Genomic DNA, 14,214 nt, shown 5'->3' with positions numbered 1-14,214 from the left:
GATTAGTGTTAGCTACTGCTATTTTATCATGACAGAAGTCACAAAGACTTAATGATATAATCAGTTCCTATCTCCATAATTCTTATTAATTGTATTACTTTAATAATTATATTAAATGATGGCGTTTGTGTTTTTTTATAAAGTATGTAATTATATTCAATAGGATGGCAATTTGACATGGTACACGGATGATCCAGACTTGACTCCTTGTTTTCAAAAGACCATTCTGGTCTGGGTGCCATGCGCGATACTCTGGGTGTTCCTACCTCTAGAATTAGCGCTGATTGCGAAGTCAGAGCGGCGATGTTTCCGTTGTTCTCATCTTACCATTACGAAAAGTGTAAGTCCTTATTAAGGCGCAAAATGGACTTTTTTTGCTCCGTTTATTGTGTCGAGCTGGGACCAAATAAAAGCTCATACAGCTCCGAAAAATTCGAACGATACATGTGTACACTGTACATGAAAAAGAAATGTCCGAAAAGTTCCTAAAACTTAGGTACTAGTTTTGCTTTGTGTTTTCAGCTTCTGACTTTGTTACTTGCCGCAATTAGCGTCTTAAAATTTGGTAAACAACTATACTTCGGTGATTTTCAAGTCGTGGACAATTTGGCGGTAGTCCTTCAATTTGGAACTTACGTAAGACATTTCCAAAAATCAATATAAACATTTTGATGAATTAAATTGAAGTCGCGTCTTGCAGATCTTGGCGCTATTCCTCATAATTTACGGCAGAGGGGGTGGCACGGTGTTGTCCGGAATCCTGACATTGTTTTAGTTCCTCTTAACACTAACGCAAACTATCACACTGAGATCCACCATCATGAAATACTATTTACTAGTAATCCAAGGCTTACTTTTAAAATAATATTATTTTGGCATTGTGAAAATGTGTGTTATTTCAGAACGACAAAGATGACTATTTCGGGTTTTTAATTGAAACGGTAATTTACCCTTTAGTAGTAATTACCCTCGTGTTACACACACTGAGTGACGCCTCTCCGCACTACGAAACACATGTGTACGCAATCGAAGTCAAAATGGTAATACTCCATACATTTTGTTGTTTTAATAATTTAAGTTTGACACTGGTTACTAGGAGCTCTGGTTGTTTTTGCTAGTAGTTATTAATTTAGCTCTCAGTAAGGTTTCAATGTCATACTTATGTCGCATCTAAACCAAAATTTTCTATTAAATTCCTTATCAAAAAGATAATAATTTTCAAACATTAAGAAATCAAGGGAAGATGATGCATCATTTTGTTCACGCATGGTTCATTCATGGCTTACCAGGTAGGTATAAGTCTTTTCCCGGCCTTGCATACTTATAAATTGCACTTACTTGAAGAAGTTATAACAGCGCAGCTCATTAATTTTTACGAATTGCAGCGCCCTGTGGAATGGTTGGAAGAAAAACCTGGAGCCGTCGGATGTGTACGACTTGAATGACGCGGAGCGAGCGCTGACTGTCTCGCGTATTTTTGAAAAACACTGGAAACCCCAAACCAAGACCAAAGGTGACGGCGATGAAATGGAAATGAAACGATTTTCGGAAGAAAGAAACAGAACCAAAAATCAAAGCAAATCCATCGCTTGGCCCTTGTTGAGGACAGTCGGGCCTTGCTTGATAGCAGGAGTGGTCTTTCAAGTTCTGTCCGACGTAGTGTCTATCGGTCCTGCCCTTTTGACAGGGTAAACAATTTCACTTTTTTAGCATTACACTGTAAAAAATGAGCGTGCTTTTGGCATTCAAAAATGATAGCGACCGTTCAATTTTGAACAAGCCTCTATTGACGCATTAAGATTTAACCATAGACATTCAATTATGAACGAGGTGTGTTTTACGCGTTCAAAACTAACCATTAGCATTCATTTTTGAACAAACTACCGTCATATGGATCAGAAGTTAACTGTATCATTCATTTTTGAACAGCTTATATATTACCATTCAAAATTAATCTTTATCCTATTCAATTTTGAATAATCAACTTTCATTAATGATGCGTTCATTTATGGTCGTTATGGCGTTCAATAGATTGTATAAATATTAAGAGCAATTTAGAGGTTCAAATAACAACTTTTTGGCATTCAGACGAGGATGTTTTTGGCGTTCAAACGAGATTATTTTTGACGCTCAAACAAGAGCGTTATGGGCGTTCAAACGAGTGTCATATAGGCGTTCAAACGAGTGTGATATAGGCGTTCAAACGAGAGCGTTATGGGCGTTCATACGAGAGTTTTTTTGGGGTTTAAACGAGTGCTTTTGGTTTTAAAACAACACTAGAAAAACAGATTTCAATGGGTATTCAAACGTGAGCGCAATTGTTCATTATTGAACAGTTTGGAAATGTCAGGCGTTCAATCAGGAAAGGTGTGCAGGATCATCCAAGATCTTGGGTATCAAAACAAAACTTTGAATAAAAATCCAATAACATCTCAACATTTTACTTTGACTCTCTTATTTACCCTGAACTAAAAATATATTTGTCTGTATATAATATTATCAAAGTAAAGGTTACGGATTATGCCGTATTTCACCATTCCCTTATATTTACATAGGCCTTGAAATCGATTGAGTGTATGTAATACATACTCCTTTATAATTTGAGGGAACTTGATAATGAACACTTTCCTTAAGTGCAATCTCTCTTCATATAATTGAACTATTATTTCATACAACGATTAGTGTATATGTGTTTCAAGTTAACCACCCTCAGAAGATGTACAAGCTTTAAACTCATAAGGTTTCTTCCTTATCAGTGTCTACATTTAATTCATCTCTATAACTGTTAAATTTCAATGCTTCATCAAACGCTTGTCCACCATGTATTGTTAATGGTGAACTACTCAATTTTGAATATGAGCGCTTGATCAAACTCCCCGATGCTGCTCAATAATGATTGCAAAAACATACAATATTAAACGTTCAATTTTCAAATTTGAACGCTTTCGTGCTTAAATTTACATGATATACTATCCTCTTACGCACCGTTCAAATATGAATGTGTGGGCGTTTAATTTTGAACAATAGTGTTCTGTTCAAATTTGAACGCAAAGAAATTATTCAAATTTGAACGCAAAGAAAATATTCAAATTTGAAGTCAAAGAAAATATTCAAATTTGAACTCAAAGAAAATATTTAAATTTGAACGCTAAAGCGGTACGTACCACCACAGAGTCGGGGCTATGTACGCCCATGCATTCAAAAATGAACCCCTCTTTTCTACAGTCTATAAAAAAACGTCATAGCATATTAAGTGAATATTTATGGGAAATCAATTCAAATGATTTTAACTTAAAGCGTGAAATTGAGTTCCTTTGTTGCTGTCAGTTTGTCCATTCACATGAGCAATGACATTTTCTGTTTCCGTGGGTCAGATGTCTGAATATTTTCATTCCTTTGAATATTGTTTAAAATTAATTCATAAAGAGGTTGAGATTTCAAATTTTTGCCCAAGATCAAGTAAACTAGGGAACCGAGTTGACTAGTTTACTCACTTATGCTTTCAGTTCCATTATTGATTACTCGAAGAACGAAGATCCTTTGTGGAAGGGGATTTTCTACGCTTGCCTTTATGGTTTGGCCTGTTTCGCGCAATCTTTGTTGCAAGAAGGCAGCGCCATTTTCCACACCAAACTAGGATTGAGACTCAAATCCGCCACCATGCACGTTCTGTACAAAAAAGTAAGTTAGGGTTAATCGTGATAAAAGTTCATTAATGAGATTCGTCAAAGCATACATTTCGCTTGACAAGCAGCGATCGACGTGACCTGACAATGGGCGAAATACTGAACACGATGTACGTCGACACGAACAGATTCCAAATTCTGTCGCCGCAACTGAGTCTCTTGTGGTCGGTCCCGGTACAATTAGTACTGTGTTTCGCCTTCATGTATCGAGAACTGGGCTATTCAGCCTTTGCTGGCATCGTACCTATTCTCGTTCTTCTTCCACTGAACTATCTTAGCACCAAGAAATACAAAGAATTGCAGGTAAATGTTATGATTCTACAATGCAAGCCTAAGCTCCCACAGTGGATGAAAGGAAGGGAGGTTAAAGATGTTAAATTTGGTTACTTCTTGTCACGTGGGTTACATTTTCTACATAGACCATTTCAATGTATCTAAGGGAGAAAGACACGGGAATAAAGCTTTACCTACCATATCACTTTGTGGCGCTTGTTCTGAAGGCTTCGGGGATCAAGATAGTGCGCAGGAATCAACCTCTTGTATGTCCCGATACTGAGAGTTGCCTACCCCCTTTTTCTACATATATAAGGTCTATTGAGTTAATTCTTCTTGACCTTTCTATAAGACAATAGATAGTAATTTCAAGCAAGTGCGGAAGGTATTGCGGTAGTGGCTTTGATTCTAGTATAAGTACCTATAATTGCGATGGGCAGAATTTATGCCGCAATGTACGGTTATGAAACTCACGTGTTGGTTACGACTATAACTTTTACTACAATTTTACGACAATCAGTTTTTGTGAATGGTTTCTTTAAATATCTCATTTATTAGATTGAGTTGATGAAGCTGAAGGACAACAGAATGAAAATGATGAGCGAAATCTTGAACGGAATCCGCGTTTTGAAGTTGTACGCCTGGGAGAGATCGTTCGAAAGGATCGTTCTTGAAATCAGGAAGAAAGAAACTGCACTCATGAAGAAACAAGCCCTCTTCGAAGGAATAAACAAATTTATAACTGCTCTCATACCGGTTTTGGTACGAACGTAAAATATTGCAAGAAGTATATCATTATCGATGATGGGGGCTCATAGAAGTGTAGAGACTTCAGCTCCGCAGTATCAAAAGTATATAGATATAAAAACAAAAAGTAAACCTCATTGAAATTTGTTCGCGCCTTTTAATATGAGAAGCCCTCTTCTATCCCAGAATAGTGTCGACCCCCCACAGCGTATGATTACCTTCCTGACCGTGGCACAGGAAACATGCCGTGAATAGGCTCATAAAGTAGCTAGTTTAGTACCTTAAATTAACGTTTGGATCGCCAACATCATGTACTACTTTCTGCAAACCTATATGACGTCAAGAAGATCTTTCCTGATTGGTTTATTCGTGAATTGGGTTGAAAGGATGGTAGTTTGCTTCTCACTTTACATGTTGTCTACAGCCAAGGGCAGAGAATTGTCAATGAAGTGTACTTTTTGCTTTTATATCTATACACTTTTGGTAGTGTTAGTGTCATCTCGTAGCGTTCTCACTCGTTTCAAAAATGCAGACGGCCCTGAAATCTCTACGCTTTCGCCAGACTCAAGAAAGGCGATAGCGTAACATTACAACGATGTTAGAGAACACACGATGCTGTTGGTTTTTGTTAAACTATTCATCTTCAGGGCTTGCAAACTCTTCATTGATTTTGATTTTCTATAGCTATGGTTTCTACAAATTCAGATTACGACACCGTGTTTCTCCATGTACGTATTAATCGACGACGATAACGCTCTGACCTCGAGAAAAGCTTTCGTCTCCTGGCAGTTGGTACGATTATTAGCGATGTCAATGGTCACGTTTCCGGATTTAGTAAATACACTAGTTATGGTAAGAACGGGATCAGGGAGGGTCCAAAGATAAATCTAGAATTTGCTTCTTCCACTAAATATATATTAGCTAAAACAGATTCAAGAATACGTTCTTGATATTAGTTGTTTCCCGATGATCAAAGATTTGAAAGTTAGTTTACTTCTGAGAGATTTAAACTATTAGGCCTTTATTTTTGCTACATAATTTTGAATATCAAAATAATATTTGAAATAGCGAAAAGTTTCGATTTCCCCACATTACTGTGTGGTTGCCACCTAATTACCAGACGACGCAAGTATTCCCAAAATACAGGAAACGGTAGGTACAGTAAATAGGCCTAGGCTCTTGTGATTGTATCCACTTGAGCGACTCGAAGTAGCACGGCTTTAAAAGTGAGTTGGAACTTTGGGACAAGGGTATGACCTGGCACCCTTTCGCGAGCTATTTATGTATATATGTTTATAATTTCAAAATTTGGCGTCAGTAAATAACCGCAACTAATTTCATGCTTTAGTGCAAAACATTTCCCCAACAATGAAGTATTGTTTTTTTTGGCGGAATTGTTGCTTTTAAAACATTTAAAAAACAAACGCAAATCCACAAAATGTTTCTTTTCAGACACACGTCTCGGTAAGAAGAATTGCAAACTTGTTGAGTCTTGGGGAAACCAAGCGTTACGTGGAGAAGATAGCTAGTGACGCACAATATGGTATGTCAATTTGTTATGGAATTGAATAAACGAAATGGGTCGTTTATTGTTTTCGGCAGCTATTCCTATACACAAGCAGATAAATTGAAGTTCAAAATGATTGTGGTTAAAAGGTAGAACTTGAGCGAGGAGAAAGAGACAATTGAAGGACCTATGCTATGAAAAGAAAATATCCTACTATAATCATCAGGCTAAATCCAATAGTTGGTTTATTCCGCTGATCAAAAGGAATTCTGCCTAAACACAATAATAAATTTTTCTTGTAAACCCTGCAGTGACTAAACAATCTATTTGTAAAACTAGTCAATCAACATGCCGTTCTTAAAGAGGAAAGCCTGAATTCGCTTTTAGATTGTTTGAAGATATTTTTGAACTCACAATTGGTTTATTTTTACCAATTTATTTCTTGAATATTTCAGCGATTATGATTGAGAAAGGAACGTATCATTGGAACTTGGACGATCCAGCGGCAGCATCTCTTCGCAACATCAATTTTAAAGTATCCCGCGGGTCGTTGGTGGCCGTGGTGGGTCCTGTTGGTTGTGGCAAGTCTTCCCTCTTGTCCGCTCTGGTGTCCGAGATGCAGAAGGTGGAGGGTGAGGTGAGAGTGGCAGGGAGAGTGGGATACGTCACTCAACAACCCTGGATCCAGAACGCTTCACTCAGACAGAATATACTCTTTGTCGACGACATGGACCGGGAAAGATACGACAGCGTCATACGTGCATGCGCCCTACAACCGGACCTCGGCCAGCTACCCGCTGACGATGAAACGGAGATTGGAGAAAGAGTATGTATTATTGAAACCAACAAGATGACCCGAGGTCTAGACCATATTAGTAGCCTCATCGTTCCCTACTTTACTAGAACTTTTAATGAGAAATGAACATTCCACTAGTTCAAAATTAGCCTGTTCCTCGTTCAGTCTGGTCACATTCCTCTTGTTGTGTCTCATTTCTTTCCTCATGACTTCCAGTCCTCTTCCTACTTCTATTTTTACCAGAAGTAAGATAAGGTACTAGAAGTATCGAGTTAACCAAATTCTACACTTGGCGAAAGTGAAAATTCTTGATAACGAACCAACGGATGGCCCTCTGGTAGCTGTTTCTGAGTTTTCCCTCCAAAACGTGAAACGCTCGCGGCGGTAGACGGTCGAACTAGATTCAAGCACCCTCGTCCGTGTACCGCGGCTTTAGGTTGAGGGAAAGGGGGTAGGAAATTTAGTTTAGGCGCGATGGAAGCGGCTTAAAATCCTCAAATTTGTTCACTAGTGCCAGGATCTATTACCAATGCTAGAGCACTTTACTTCTAATCCCTTATCTTACTTCTGTTTTTACTCATAGTTCTATAGATGGCTGCTTTCATTAGTCATGCGGTCATTTACAAATTTTCCATGATAGGGTATCAACTTGAGTGGCGGTCAGAAGCAAAGGGTCAACTTGGCCAGAGCAATTTATCGCGATCACGATGTGTATCTCTTCGATGACCCTTTGGGGGCGGTTGACTCGCACGTGGCCAAACATCTCTTCGACAAAGTCATCGGACCAAAGGGATTTCTTCGAAATAAAGTATATAAAACTACTCTTATATTCCATGAAAATGCTAAGCTTCTATTAATGTATGGTCGATATAACGTTTCCTTTAAATCCCGGTAGTAGTTGTATATGGAGGCCTGGAAAATGATTAGTTTCTTTACTTCGAAACAAATATCTGACAATATTTATTTAAGTTGCTTAAATTTTGGTATAAATCCGTCCATTTTTAATAATAGCAGCTCGAAAAGTGATAAACATATATGATGCTGTAAGCATGGATATGTATAAATAGTACGATTTATGGATTTTCAACTAGGCCAAAAGGCTGGCCAACAAATATGCCTCTATATTGATTCCGAAGTAGTTATGTCACGTGGCGAAAAGGAACTATATATCTCTCCGTAGAATCCCGTGTGGTGGGTTTGAAAATTCACCTATGCGCAGAGAGAAAAGTTACCAATTTACTTCTCACTCAAGGTTTGGGGGAGGGTTAAAAGTCATTTTTCTCTCTCCTCAACTGCGCCTAAATAAAATGTCTTGTGGAAGGTAAGCGATGGAAATTCTTCAGACCCTGTATTTATACATATCCATGTTGTAAGTGACTAGCAAACAAACCCTTTTGAGTCTTTTGCTTTTGAAAGCTGCTTCTGTTTTGTAGTTCTTTGGTCAACAATTACTATTTCAATCTCTTGCAGACGAGAGTTTTGGTGACGCACAACTTGAGCTTCATCCGAGAAATGGACGAGATCTTCTTCATAAACAACGGTCGAATCATCGAAAGGGGAACCTATGACGAAATCATGAGTGGTCAGGGAATGGCCAGAGATTTTTTCAGTCAACACATGAACGACGATGACAAAGTTGAAGCGTCGTGAGTAAATATGCAATTATATCTACACTATCTATAGCCAGTACGTAGTAGAAAAGCGAAAAAACTTTAGGCCTAAGTCATAGCCATTAACTGTTCCAAGCAACAGCCATTTGGCCTGCACTATTTGTTGAGATAGCTCTTATTTTAAAGTTCTGGAATTGTTTCTTTTAAGTTGAACAAGCCTTATTAATTTATGAATTTTGGTAACGCAATTTTAGTGGAACTTCAAATATCAAAGCTGAGAGGCTAATTCGTGCAACCGAAGGAAAAGCCTCACATGAAGATGAGGCAAAGCTCATGACTAAAGAGACACTCAAAGAAGGAAACGTATGCGCTCTATAATATACGAGGAGAGTTTGGACGTTTCTTGTCTTCATGAGAACTAAAACTCCCCACACACATATTTTTCCTCGTGATAATGTTTTTGCGCATTTTCAGATATCCTTATCACAATACAAACAATATTTTAAAGCCTACGGTATAACATGGTACGCGATCTTCGAAGCATTAATCACCGGTGTTGTAGTCCTTAATTTCACGTCAGTGTACTGGCTGTCTTTGTTGTGCGCAGACTCCAAGAAAGATTTTCAAGCAAACCTAGACTTAAAGGCAACCCGTATAGTGGTCTTAGTCGCTCTTGGTCTAACCCAAGCCATTCAAACATTTTTGTACGTTATCATCAGCGTTCTTCGCTGTCTACGAGCTGCAAACTGTCTACATGGGAAAATGCTCGATAGCGTATTTCGCTCTCCCATGTTCTTCTTCGACACGACCCCCCTTGGAAGGATACTCAATCGCTTCTCCCAAGATATCGACGCCCTAGACCAGCAATTTTCTCCGATGTTAAGAGCAACCAATGTCGGATTTATATTTTTAGTTGTTTACACCTTAGCTATTGCAATATATTTACCGTTATTCATAATTCCCTGCATTGTCGTGTTCGTTGGATACCTTTTACTTCAGGTAGGAACTCGATTTTAGTCTTCTGTCGTAAGTAATTATCCGGTATCACTCTCAATTATTAATTGTTGTGGTTTAACACAGAATTCGTAACGATTATGGGGTAGCCACTTTTGATTTTTAGTAATCTAGGAGTTGGTTGCATTGGAGGCTATGGTAAAATAGAAAACATAAAAATAAACATTTAAAAAAGGCTATATTGTTTTGGACATTTAATGATCTTAATACGCATCACAAGATTTTTTTAGAAGTTTTATTATGCGTAGAAAATCCCTAAAAGCGACGGGAAAGATGACTTGGTGCCACAACTTCTTCACCCAGCGAAATAACATTCCTTGAATTATTAAATCTTAAAATGTTTTGTCTTTTACGTATTTTATTGCAACATGTTGTAGAAGGCACCCGCATTTTAACCGCGGAGTGCTCGAGCCCACTTCTGGAATGAATTACTTCAGAATATATCATTTAAACCGAAGCTTTTCCCATATATTTGACAGCGTTTCTTGATGTCGAGCAATCGTCAATTCAAGCGAATAACCAGCCTGAGAAATTCCTTCTTGTTTTCACATGTGGGAGGATCAGTGGCTGGCAGCACTGTCATCAGAGCGTGTGACGCCGGACAGAACTTCGAAGGACACTTTTTAAAACTGATCGACGAATGCACTGCCGCTAACTACATAATGAACATGGCACAAAGGTAATTTTGCAATTGCGTCAATAGAGCCCGGTTTCAATCGCGTCCTTTTCGTTTTGGGATGACAGCCTTTTATCAGCATCTACACTTCATTATTACCTTTGGGTTGAAACCTTAATGTGGATGCAAAGTAATTCGAACATTCAATGAAATGCAATTTCTTTCCAGATGGCTGACAGTACGACACAATATCTTGAGCAATTGCTTGATGTTTTGCACCGCAATTTTCATCATTTTGAGCAAAGAGTCTCTGTCATCTGATTTTGTAGGATTGCTCTTGGCTAATGCCGATCGGGTAAGTGGTGACGAAGCCAGTATGTCAAAATATCAGCTGGTTTTTCTTTTAACTCTTGAACCTAGCTTGATTGTGAAACATCTTAAAAGTGGGACGAATAGAAAGGACTAATTAACAAAGAGATCGAATTGCATGCGGGGGTTTGAATGACAGATTAAATGAGCAAAATATCACAGCAACCAGGTTTTAGCGACAATGTAATTTTAAACCTAGGGCCGCATTTTTGTATGTTTTTCTTTATTTTTGTAGAATGTAGAAGCTATAGTTTGAATAACATTCTGATACGTTTTCAAGAAACCGTTTAATTGTCATTTCATGACATGGCACTGACAAGCTTTATTACTTTTTCGAGTGACGATAACGTCACGGAGAGGTACTATAATGCATGTGTAATGTAACACCTCCTGGAAAGAGGGTACGAAATTTAGGAAACCAGCATGACCAGGCACCCTATCCCCTACTTGATCGGAACTTTTGTTTTAATTTGTATACTTTTGGTGAAATATCATTATCTTTACACTTAAGTCTTTATCAGGTCATATTTATGAATGAAATATATTATTGTTGTTTTTTTTGAATTTATATGTCTAACGAAAAATTCCCTTGAATTTAGATAGTAAATCACCAAATTGCGCTAATTATTCATTTTCTGCAAATTAAGTACTAATTTAATATTTTGATCTAACAGCTTGTGCAATACCTGAAATTCTTCATCGCTGGCTCTACGGTTTTTGAATCAAATCTCGTCTCCGTAGAAAGAGTTGACGAATACTGTCGTTTGAGGTCCGAGGCCGAGTGGGAGAAACCAGAATCTCAACCACCTGCTGACTGGCCTCAAAGAGGACAAATCATATTCCAGAACTACAGCACCAAATACCGCGAAGGATTGGATTTGGTCTTGAAGGACATTGATGTCAGTATTGAGGCTGGAGAGAAGGTGGGCGTGGTGGGGCGGACAGGTGCCGGAAAGTCGTCGCTGACGCTGGCGCTCTTCCGTCTCATCGAACGGGTGCGCGGTCAGATCGTCGTAGACGGAGTGGAAGTGGAGGGATTGGGCTTGTCCGATTTGCGTTCGCGACTGACCATCATCCCCCAAGAGCCCGTCCTCTTCTCGGGCACGCTCAGACTCAACCTGGATCCTTTCGGGCAAAAAGACGACCAGCAACTGTGGGCCGCCCTGGAACACTCGCACCTGAAATCCTTCGTGACATCACTCGAGCAGGGACTGGATCACCCTGTGGCCGAAGGAGGTAACAACCTGAGCGTCGGTCAGCGTCAGTTGGTCTGCTTGGCTCGAGCCTTGTTGAGGAACACCAAGATCCTGATCTTGGATGAAGCGACGGCCTCGGTCGACATGGACACCGACGATCTCATTCAAGAGACCATCAAGAAGGAATTCGCCAACTCTACCATCATCACCATCGCCCACAGAATAAACACCATCTTGGAATACGACAAGTTGGTTTACCTACCTATTAAGGCTAGTTCTCACTTGGCAAATAGTCGCGGCGAATTAATTTTTCGCGTGGCGAAAAAAACCGGCGATATTTTAGTCGCTGGTGGAGTGGTTCTCATTGGGCGCGAAATTTAAAAAACGCTTCAGCAGGCCGAGCGCTATTTTACGCGTCTTAAGCCTAAAAATTCAAACTTGTATTCTATTTAAAAATGAACCAAGTTATTTTCTTGTCCTCCTTAAAAGAATTTTTGGCAAAACCATATTTATCTAATAGAAACATAATCAATTTTAGCTACGTACGTATTTCGCTCTTAAAAAATTAAATAAGAGGCGTGAAAACTTGCCTAAGTTTACCTCTTATTTTCATGGAGATCAGAATATATATAAATTAGAATTCAATGGCTATTTTCACCAAGTGACAAAGGCTTAAAATTGGCGACGTAGCGCACTCCCCCGTCCCACTACCTGAACCTGATTGGCTGAAGTATTTTTCGCCGAGCGTGACTCTTTAGGGCGATTTTGACGGCGAATTGAAGAAAATTCGCTTATTTTATTCGCCGGTATCAAATCGCGTGGCGAAAAATGCATTTTTTCGCCAAGTGAGAACCAGCCTTTAAACCGGCTTAAAATGATTGGCTAATTTTATGTTACTTAACTCTTCTTAGGGTGATGGTTCTCGATCAGGGCCGAATTGTGGAATTCGACTCTCCAGTTGCTCTCTTGAAGAATGAGCAATCTATGTTCTACGATTTGGCGAAAGATGCCAAAATAATCTAGATCACTTTTAAATTAAAAACGTTTAATGTTATGTACAGTTCGTTTCCAATATAGCAACGTCACTTGATGGTCTTTACTAAGTAATCAGCACATTTTAATTGTCTCAACTAGTTAAGACCAGGGTTGTTTGATTTAAATCAGTTTGATTTAAATCACTGATTTAAATCATGATTTAAATCAAGCGATTTTTTTTAAAAAAATCATTTGATTAAAATCAAGAATATATTTTTATTTAAAAAAAGGTTTTCTAAGATTCCAAGAAGTAGTTTAAGAAACTCGAGAAGAAACTTAACTAGAAAAGACCTAAAATTGAAAACAATCATGGTTTTGGTATATTTCAATTTAAGTTTTTCCCAGAACTCCAGTTTGTCTTGCTGGAAAGGCTAGGAAATGAAATAGCGGTCAAGCTCGTCTTTTTATACAAGCATTTGAATAGTAATAATATCCAATAGCTGCTTAAATATCATGATTATTTTGCTTTTGGTTAATTTTGACTCAAAAGTTTTCATGTCGGTAATTTACTATCTAGTAGTTCAATAAAAATTAAAAAAATCAAATAAATCAATTAAAATCAAAAAAATCCGATTTAAATCAAAAAAATCGATTTTTTTGATTTTTTTGAAAAAATCCAAAAAATCAACAACCCTGGTTAAGACATCTATAATCCTTGGGTTAGTAATTGATCAGAGCAAATTCTTAAACGTTTTCATCGAAAATAATGTTAATAATACACTCTTAACAGATGAAATCAAAAAGTTTTTAATGGAATCAAATTAAAAAAATAAGTTTCATTATGTATTCATTTGCTCATCGTGATTTAACACTACGTCTAACGCGTTTTAGATTTCTATGCTCTTTATTAATTCGCTTCATTTACTTCAGCTTGTATTTAAGCAATTTAGTTCTTCGCTGTAATCGGTGATAGTCTCGCTTTGTTTACATAGAAAAATAGAAATATTTGACTTTCAATATCAAATTTATACCAAACCACAGCGATTGACAAATAAATCGGTCTACTCTAGGCCCCAAAATAAACACAGCAGTCTTACTAAACATGAATGAAATTTGTTCTCCAAATTGTTTTGATAAGTTATCTAATGCGTTGTGTATCAATGACAGGAGCCGATAATAGATTTATCTAACTTTATTCAGTGCTACAGAGAGTAGTGAGTTTCTGTAGGCCCAATAGGTCAGCCTAGATTACAGCCTGGGTGACGCCCTATTGTGAGGTTGTCTACTGAGATAACGGTTAGATCATAGATTAGATTACAGCGAATAGTCGAGGCTAACACTCGCGAATAGTCGAGGCTAATACTCGCGATATTTTAAATGGACACTCGTGATATTTTAAGTGAACACTCGCGATATTTTAAGTGG

At 38.1% G+C, this 14,214-nt stretch overlaps 2 protein-coding genes across 2 annotated transcripts; both read left to right on the top strand.

Annotated features, from left to right (window-relative positions):
- Nucleotides 1–470: 470 nt before the first annotated feature.
- On the top strand, nt 471–1,705 carry LOC149670941 (putative ATP-binding cassette sub-family C member 13). Its single transcript, XM_089840477.1, has 6 exons — nt 471–496; nt 552–636; nt 776–838; nt 903–1,040; nt 1,231–1,289; nt 1,386–1,705. Exons 1-6 carry the CDS (start codon nt 471–473, stop codon nt 1,690–1,692), a joined length of 678 nt encoding a protein of 225 aa, XP_089696603.1. The 3' UTR covers nt 1,693–1,705.
- An 815-nt stretch (nt 1,706–2,520) lies between these two features.
- On the top strand, nt 2,521–12,900 carry LOC149670940 (multidrug resistance-associated protein 1-like). Its single transcript, XM_089840475.1, has 17 exons — nt 2,521–2,525; nt 3,507–3,681; nt 3,732–3,989; nt 4,106–4,225; nt 4,518–4,721; nt 5,412–5,558; nt 5,628–5,690; nt 6,159–6,249; nt 6,669–7,039; nt 7,650–7,817; nt 8,480–8,655; nt 8,874–8,982; nt 9,094–9,618; nt 10,113–10,312; nt 10,478–10,604; nt 11,293–12,062; nt 12,726–12,900. The coding sequence occupies exons 1-17, from the start codon at nt 2,521–2,523 to the stop codon at nt 12,835–12,837; spliced, it is 3,621 nt and encodes a 1,206-aa protein (XP_089696601.1). The 3' UTR covers nt 12,838–12,900.
- Nucleotides 12,901–14,214: the final 1,314 nt, after the last annotated feature.

This window comes from Phalangium opilio, unplaced genomic scaffold, assembly GCF_054372755.1.
Source record: "Phalangium opilio isolate 3A_F unplaced genomic scaffold, DU_Popi_V2 ptg000054l_1, whole genome shotgun sequence".
NCBI lineage: Eukaryota > Metazoa > Arthropoda > Arachnida > Opiliones > Phalangiidae > Phalangium > Phalangium opilio.
This window is presented reverse-complemented; position numbering and strand designations above follow the sequence as displayed.

Excerpts from the sequence above, each read along its gene's own strand:
- LOC149670940 (XM_089840475.1), top strand. Across the intron at positions 7,040-7,649 it reads AAACGGAGATTGGAGAAAGA|GGTATCAACTTGAGTGGCGG; the intron begins GTATGTATTATT and ends TTTCCATGATAG. Across the intron at positions 8,656-8,873 it reads GATGACAAAGTTGAAGCGTC|TGGAACTTCAAATATCAAAG; the intron begins GTGAGTAAATAT and ends ACGCAATTTTAG.
- LOC149670941 (XM_089840477.1), top strand. The coding sequence starts at position 471 with ATGTCCGAAAAGTTCCTAAAACTTAG. Across the intron at positions 637-775 it reads TCCTTCAATTTGGAACTTAC|TTCCTCTTAACACTAACGCA; the intron begins GTAAGACATTTC and ends ACATTGTTTTAG. Across the intron at positions 1,290-1,385 it reads GTTCATTCATGGCTTACCAG|CGCCCTGTGGAATGGTTGGA; the intron begins GTAGGTATAAGT and ends TACGAATTGCAG.